Source organism: Juglans regia, chromosome 10, assembly GCF_001411555.2.
Source record: "Juglans regia cultivar Chandler chromosome 10, Walnut 2.0, whole genome shotgun sequence".
NCBI lineage: Eukaryota > Viridiplantae > Streptophyta > Magnoliopsida > Fagales > Juglandaceae > Juglans > Juglans regia.
In genome coordinates, this window is record NC_049910.1 from 5568549 (window position 1) to 5577509 (window position 8961).

General features: G+C 37.8%; 1 protein-coding gene across 1 annotated transcript; it reads right to left on the reverse strand.

Annotated features, from left to right (window-relative positions):
* Window positions 1-2480: 2480 nt before the first annotated feature.
* LOC108979154 (protein PSK SIMULATOR 1-like) lies at window positions 2481-4355 on the reverse strand. Its single transcript, XM_018949752.2, has one exon. It carries the CDS (start codon window positions 4090-4092, stop codon window positions 2689-2691), a length of 1404 nt encoding a protein of 467 aa, XP_018805297.1. The 5' UTR covers window positions 4093-4355; the 3' UTR covers window positions 2481-2688.
* Window positions 4356-8961: the final 4606 nt, after the last annotated feature.

Sequence of the window (8961 nt, forward strand, 5' to 3'; positions counted from 1 at the left end):
GGTTTAGGAATGTATATGGTAAGTTTGTAAGATGGAAAGAATCTTTGAGTGAAGAGGGAATTTTGAATTTGAATTAAGATGATAAGTCAATAGTTGACTTAAAGAGATTGTAGGAAGAGTGATTTAAGAAATTGAAGAGGATTTGCAATTCCTTAAATTAAGGAATTTGAATTTGGGATTTAAATTTGAATATGGTAAGAGGATGTCAAGACTCCTAAAAGGAAATAATCACCTTAAGGAGCCTTGAGGTGGACGGCTAGGGCTTATGTGGATGATGGAGCTATTTATGATAAGTGACAAATATGGTAAGATGAGAATACTAGGGTTGGCGCCACTTGAGTTTAGAGTTTAGTGTTGGGAAGATGATGATAGACGGCTATGGTTTATGATTAGAGTTTTAGACTTAGGACAAGAGTGATGGGAGGCTAGGGCAAATTCAAATAAGACAAGGGTTGCCGAAATTTGAATTTGAATTCAAATTGGGAGTGTGTTTCGGCTATGACAAGTTTGATGAAGCAAACCAATTATGGAAAGTGACAAATTTATGGAAAGGATGACAAACAATAGGGTGGTCAAGTATGTGGTATGGAATGGATCAAATGAGCAATGGAATGGATGAACACTATGAAAACTTAAGAACAACTCAAGAACAATGCACATAAAATATAAGATCAAAGATAGAAAATGAAAGACAAGAGATGTAATGGAAAATACTCATAAGATTAATAGATCCTTAGGGATTCACGAATTGCACACCTATTCACGAATTGCAAGGTGTGATCCTCTCTTAGGGGATTCACGTATTGTACTCCAAAAAGTCCAAGTGCCTTAGCACCGAATGATGATCTCATGGACAAAATAGTTTACCCACTAGGGAATTTGCCAAAAGATGTAAATGCAAAGCCTAAGTGTTCTATCTATAAGGATTACAACTTGGAAACTTTCATTAAGTCCCTTGGAAAATAAATAATAAAAAATAACATAGTTGACATGGGTCAAGTTGACCAATGACATGCATGAGCCTATGGGTGGGCTAGGTTGGCCCATAGCATGGGTCATGAGCATGGCTAGCATGGCTGTTGGCATGTGGCTGACATGCCCATGAGGCTGTTTTGGGGCTGTCTAGCATTGTCTCCACATGGCTAGTGGCTTGGCTATGGGCCATAATACATGAGGTCCTACCACATATGCTATAGGGCAAGTACCCGGCTGAGTCGGACCACCCCACGGGTTCAATAAGCCTGGTTGGTTAAAACCACCAGAGAGATGAAGATTTCACCGTCTATTATTCCCAAGCAATTGCGTATAGAAGCAGATCCATTCACAATTAAATTAAAAGCATTAATAATGTAGAGAGGAACATAAGTTGCTACCGGAACTTGGTAAACTCATATCCAGTTCAAATCATTTGAGAGGCTACTGGGCATCATTTTTATCCAATGAGAAGAACAAATCCAAAGAACACGTGTTGTTGCCAAAATCAGAGGAGAAAAAAACAAAGCCGAGATCACAACAAAGCGAAGAGATCGGAGGCAGTACTTGTAACGATACTGAAATTCCAATTACTACAGCAAGTTCATCAAAGCATGTAGAAGAATAATTAAGAGCATAGCAACGACGATTTGTAGATGATCAAGCTACAAATCATGAAAGAACACGTCACATTTTACACTTTCCAGGGGTTTTACGTGCCCTGTGATGCTTTCAATTGATGCAAATAAAAGATTGACTTATATTGTTCAAGTACTTCAAGTTGTTCTAGTACAAAAACTGAAAAAAAAGTATCATTTATCCTGATAAATACTTATAGGAAAGAAAAATTCTTCTCATCAGTTATTATTCACCAACCCACACTTCACACCCTATGAAAAATATTCTCATACCTTATGAAAAATACCCCCACATCCTATGAAAAAACTATAAGTATGAAGTGTGAAAGTAAATAATGACTGATGTATAATAAATCTCTATAGAAAATGATATATATTTTAGATGAATGGAACAAACCCAGGTAGGGCCCTTTGGAACCACGTCAGGGGAGTTAACCATGTATCAAGTGATTCGGAAAAACTGCTAGTCATTCAAACAATGCAAAATGATGGAACTAATACAGAATAATTATTAATTAGTCATGATTCAAATGATAAGCATGAAAGAAAAGCCATTTGCATTTGAGGCATCTTTTGATTTCAATTATATCGATACACATCTTTTAGACAGCTTCATAATGACTGAATAACAATCATATGTCACATACAAATGCTACATATAACATGCTTCAACATTAATGCATAAGATCAGCATATAACATTGACTTTCGGGTTGTTATTTTGAATTATAGCATTCTAAGTTTAATGACTAAGATAGATAAACCATATTTGTTTTCTTTTCCATTTTCCTTTTGTTTTCTCATAAACCAAAAGGATTGTTATGAAGGAAAAGATGACTGAAGAGTAAAAACTCACATTCCTCGGCCTCCGGCTAGAGCTTCTTCTGATGTTGAAAGCCCTTGCGTTGTTTAGATTACACAAAATCATATGGTTTATTATCTTATACAGATCATGGTAAGAAGTAAAACAGACCCTCAAAGATCAAACTGAAACTCAGCTTAAAACTATAATGATCAATCATGCATGACGATCTTCGATTAGATGCACCATAGAAAAAAAAGAAAGCAAAACCATCCCCTTAGCTGGAAATTTTAACATTCAAAATCCCATTGAGGTTGGTACTGCATTGAAACAAGGCCTTGGCAGTCATCTCCCTCTCGAACCTCCAAATGTAATTTAATCCCACTAACAGCTCAGAAATGGCAGCCTCGGTCTTCTCCTTGTTGGCGAAATATAGCGTCTGCAGAAGCAGCACATTCGTTCTGGGCACCAAATTTTGCTGCTCAAAGCTCCTTTCGCTTTGCCATTTTATCATATTATATGCTAATGGTGACAACCACCCCAAAATCCTTCCCAAAGCTTCTCTCCACTCCCCAGCAAGCACCGGATCGCTGGCCGGAAACCCTGCGGATCCCTTCAACCTGGCCCTCAGCAACGATCTTATACTACTTGGTAGCATCGCATAAAGATCATCCCTTGCATCCACGCCGACCAATTGTGGCGACTTGATCATCTTCTCCATCACTATGATCAAATTCGCATAGTGCAGTGCTAATGCTGCAGCGCCTAGAGTAGTTTCTGGGGGTTTTATGAGCTTGGAATTGGACTCAAAAAACCCATCAGCCAAGTCTTTCTTTTCCTCAAGTCTTGAGCTTTTCATGGATTGCCCTGACACGAAGAGACAAGAACTGGGAATGTGATCCGGGTGGACAGCGGCCGAAGCTGAGAGGCTGCGAGTCAGAGACTGTGGACATGGTCCTCCTATGCCAAAAACAAGTTTAATTCTTGCCAGGATCGTGAAAGTAGACCGTGCGAGCATGGAAGCTACGGCATCAAAGCTTCGATTCCAGATTGATCTTTCTTTCAGATACTTAACTTCTTGTCTTTGCCAGAAAATCTTCTGCTGATGCTCGGAAACCGATGATTCATTTTCCTTGCACTTCAACGATTTACTTAGCCCACTTTCCATGACAGAAAGCTCTTCCATTTCTCGATATAGCGTGCACGTGACGGTGACGTATCTGTCCATCTTCTTGATTCTAGCTTCCATTTCTTTCAAGCTCAGAACCCAACCATGGGGGTCGCGACCCGAGTTGGCGAACTCATCGAACAAGCGCTCAAAGCACCAGACACTCGGGTCCTCGCATTTTGTGCATATTCTGGATACTGACTTCGCGACAAGTCTGAGATTCTCGGCCAACTCCGCGCACGCGAGGCCGAGGAGGAAAGCCTCGTCGTCAGAGACAATCTTGTAGACTCCTTCGAGTTCAGAGATAGTCTCGTTGCGGAGGCGGACTATGTTCTTGTCTGAGAGGGATTGCCAAAGGTGGAGTAGCTTGGACATGAGGCCAGCGATCTCGAAGGCTAACACGCCGACATTGGACTTCTTTATCAGTTTTGGGTTCGGGGCGGCGGGTCGCACCACGTCAAAACTGTGAGATATCGCCGTCTTTACCTTAACAAGCCAAGTTTCAAGAGCCATGATTATATTGTATATGTTATATATAGCGAATATTAAGAAGTGAAAAAAAGGAGAAAAATAAAACTTAATTTGCAAAGAAGAATAAGAAGAAAAAGTGGAAGCTGGTGTGGTTTTCTTTTGGCTTCGTGAGGGAGTAGAGAACAGATAATTCAAGAGTACTGAGAGTAGCAGAGCCAAGGATAAAAGAGGAGGTTGAAGATGAAGGTGTCAGGCTCGTGGCCAGGATGTTTTGCAGAGCATTAATACACATAATCTAAAGACTCTAAACTAATAATAAATAATAATAGAAGCCTAGAGATCAGAGAGAGAGAGAGAGAGAGAGAGAGAGAGGGGTGAGCAAGAAGTGCCACACCCACATGTATTGATGATCAGAGCGAGTGAAGAGGTTGTGATTCATATATTTAATGATAATTGTAGTATGTAAGCGTCGTCGCGTGATTACTTTAAAAAAAATTAAAAAATATATAATTCACATAAAAAAAATATTTTTTTAATAATATATTCTACTTTTTTTTAAAATGACTGTATGATACTTATGTATCCCATGACTATAGGTAACATTATTCATATATTTAATTAGGAGCTTTTGTGATTGGGGCTTCAAGCGCGTAAGAAAAGAGTAGAAGTAGAACCTTCAAATTAGCTGATCTATCTATGTCATGCTTTTCGGTAAATTATAATAATCTACTGTTTTTTTCTTCTTATTTTCTAGCAACAAATTAAGATCGCAGTTGGTGGGAGAAACTTTTTCTGGGGTGTTTGGATGTAGAAAAATACTTTTTCTTAGATGCTGTTTTTGTCTAAACGAAGGCGGGCCACATCATGCCCAAAAAAAGGAGGGCCACATCATCATTGGCATTTTCCCTTTTGATCTCATCTCTCTCTCTCTCTCTAAAGGATTGATTTTCTCTCGAAATTTTGTTTCTTTTGTTTGTATTATTAATTGGCATAAGAGTTCTTAACTCAAAGTACTCAAAAAAGAAGCTTTCGATGCAGTAAAAAAAAGTTAGAAACTAATATTGATTTCATAAAACTTCATTAATTTGAGAGATTAGCAGTACTGAATTTCTTAGAATTTAGGTCTGTCTTCATTGGTATGTATAAAGACCCTTCTTCAAAGTTCCATTTGACTTGATCCCTCTTGTGTCAACGATCCTCTTGACTCTCTAGTGAACTTATAAATTGTTCAAGTACGTGAAAATTCTCTCTCCCATGGCATCCTGAAGTTTGTAGAAATTGTAATTATTGCCTTCATTTGTGCAATTTATACAGACAATGAATCTTTGCCCTTTAGAAGCTACAAAAATCGACTCACAGCCTGTTTTTATGAGAATAATCTACTTTAATTCTAATCTCGAGCTAATTTAAGGTCCTGTAAATCCGAAATTGGAAATTAAGCAGATAGCAATTTGCTTGAAGTTGAGCAAAGCTAGCTCAGGGTTGACTATGCAAGACATATAATATATATGGGGGTAGCATGCCATACAGGAGAAGGACGATGCATTGTTTTTGGGTGGTGCATGGCTCTGGAATATAGAGAAAATCCCACTAGCTAGCTTGCTCATTCATACCACATGGTTAGTGGATTTTCGGGTCATGATCATCAATTGGTCAAGGGGATGGGGGGAAGAGAAAGATTAGAGAGATTGAAGACTAGTGATAAGATGTTAGAGAGAGAGAGAGAGAGAGAGAGGGTGAGGTTTTCACACTTTCACTTGATGATCTCCAAAGGTACTTTCTCTTTTTACTTTTGGCTTAGCTTTTGCCTACTAATGGAAGGGCAGCGGCCGATTAACTTGTTTACTTGTCGGAAAATGAATAGGCAGCCATGATCCCATCCTACATTCCCACATCTTGATAAGAGTGCCTAAAAAACAATTGATTTGTAATTGGTATCACCTTAATTATATATATGAAAGAAAATTACACTCAACTACTACTTGTATAAACTCGAGGGCTGAAGTATTTATTATGGTTCCTATGGATTATTCTAACAATATTAATAATTGTCAATAAATATTATAGGACCGCGTAACTACAAAAAAATTATTTATTTGTGATCAGTTATTTCCAGTAAAAATAATTATTTCTTGTTAAAATGAGTCTGTTTTTATCCCAACTAGTCGTTATTGTCACAAATAATTTGTCATAAATACTTATTTTTCTTGTAATGCGCACCTACTGGCCGGCCATTTCATATGCTTAACTCTTTTCTCTCCCTCAAAATTAGAATAAAGAACTAGAGAAAAACTTTATATATATATATATATATATATATTTAGGGAAAACCGGCCATGATAGTCATTAATTTTATTAAATGGAATTATGTATATGCATCATTAGTTTCTCTTGTAGTTGGTTAAATCTCAATAATCGAAACATAATTGAACTTAATTATATATAAAGTAACATCATATCATCACTCTTGATCGATTTTGTTATTGCCTCCGGAGGGGGTGGGATTTGCAGTGATTCTACAAGGAGTTCGACAGCAATATTGCTTTATCCGATGGAGAGAGATCGAGCTAGCTTTTCTTTCAAGAATCGTTGGGAAGGGAAACCTCCCTGCACTTGATGCTAAGTTGCTAACTGTGTTGACAGGCTCTCAAATGTGAACATTTGTCTTACAGTGAATGGCTAGATATCAAAATGAAGATCTGGCCTGCATGCATGCGAACTACTTTTTTTTTAATCAACCAGTTATTAATTTGGGTTAAAACACTGGAGTGGTGGAAAAAAGAACTTAATTATAGTACCTACAAATAATTTGGATATGAGTTAGTCTACATACAGTTTCCACATTTAGGGACTGCTCATGTAAGCCCGTATAGTTATGTTTAAAAAAATTTTAAAATTATAATATTATTTTTAAAATGATGTTTTTTTTTTCCTTTTTCTTTATTCATCAATGAGACTACACACTCAGTCTCTCACTCAAGACTGCAAATAGAATTTCCTCTTGTACTTAGCATGCTTATTCATGCAAATAGAGTTTCAGTTTGCTAACTTAAGTATATATGTATATGTATAGTAGTGTTGAAAAAGCTGCTGATCAAACCAAAAAGACAAATGATTAAAGATATATAATATTGAGTCGAACTGCCTAACTACTGTGGTACTGTTGATTCACATACATATATAGTTAGATACCATGCCACTTTGAATACAAGGTCTAGGGGCTGAGGTCAGCGATCGAGAAAGCTCAGTCAGGGGTTCCAAATTTCATGAAGCTGGGAAGCAAACAATGGGAAAAACAGCTTAGCTATATGTATGGACCAAAATTATAATCATTTGATTCCATAATTTCCATGCATGGGTGGCTAGCTCCCATGCATGCTGCCATGCTTGTTAAAATATCATCACTCGAGAAGGAAGAAATCATGGACAATATTAGGGCTTTGAATCTTTGATATATGGTCAAAGCATAATCAGAGTGACCTGATTACATTAATATTTATATCCAAAGTCTCCATAAAATGGGGCTGCTCGCATCATCCTTGTACGTGGGTGATGATGCCACTACTTTTCTAACACAGTCATCCACACTTTCCTCCACAATAAATGCCACCCTCATAGTGATGCAGTAGTCAGTCACCCTTGAGAAAGTGGTCTATACATAGTTAGAGGATAAGGGGAAGCAATTTAATTTTTTAGTTAGTTATTTACGTGTCACTTCTAATTCGATCTTAGATTTCAGAATCTGAATAGATCTTCAAGTTTGTAATTTGGAAAAGAAGTCACTTCTCTGAGGGAATGAATAGCTAGGATTCAAAGCCTTCACCAAAATATTTCATGGAACAGAGAAAATGAGACGGGGAGTTTTTTGTGGAACCACCAAAAAGATAAATCAAGACCCTCTCATGCATATTTTCTCTGGAATGACAAACGGAATAGTGCATTATGATCGACAATATCACCCTTTTCTTCAACCTCACATATCGTTATTACTGTGCTCTACGTCTCTTCAGAAAAGTTTTACAAGAAAATACATCCATCCACCTGCATGTGGGCTGCATTCGCAAGCGACATCGACCAAACTCCCTCTTCCTCATGCAAAAGACATGAAATCGACAAGACAAAAGATGACGAAAAAAACACTAAAAACTGTGAACTTTCATTTGGTAGGACAAGGCCTGGCTGCCACTTCTCCGAAATGGAATAATCTAGTCGATCCGAGTCACTCGAACATGGGCAAGTACGCCTAGCCGATAGAGTCGTTGACTCGGACCTCCATGGCAACTTCAATTGGGTACCCATATACATGCAAGAGATGCAATGCATTTGGAGAAATGACCAAAAGCTCTGTTTTCATGTCAAATTTGCAGGCACTAACTAGTTTGCATGATCTCTCTGTTCTTGATGGTGACCTGAGTGTGTTAAGTAAGAGTCCCCCGGTTTTGTAGGATTGTATATATAAAGTAGGTTTTTGTAGCAGAAGATATAATTACAAGTTTTAATAAAGAGCATCAAATAGTGAATAGACCAAAAATAAATAAATGAATAGGTTATGCATTTGCGCGCATGAAGGGCATTTTGAAGAAATGTGGAGAGTTGTGTTCCACTTTTGTTAGACATTCCCTAAAGAAAAATGGACCCAAAACGAATCACTTGAGAAACATTCCCCTAATGAAGATCATTGTCCTGTATCAACTTTGCCCTATTGATGAACTGTGCGCACGTGTGTCATCATCATCATTTGTACGTACGTGGTAGACCGAATTATTCTATCTCATGCACGTGCATGAGGCCCCCGGGACACGCAATGTTGGCCTGCAGGGAGGACGTACCATTTTATTCTTCATACAAAAAGCCCTTGATCCCTGCAAAACAAAACAAAATAAACATATTATGTGATAGAGAAAAGTCCAT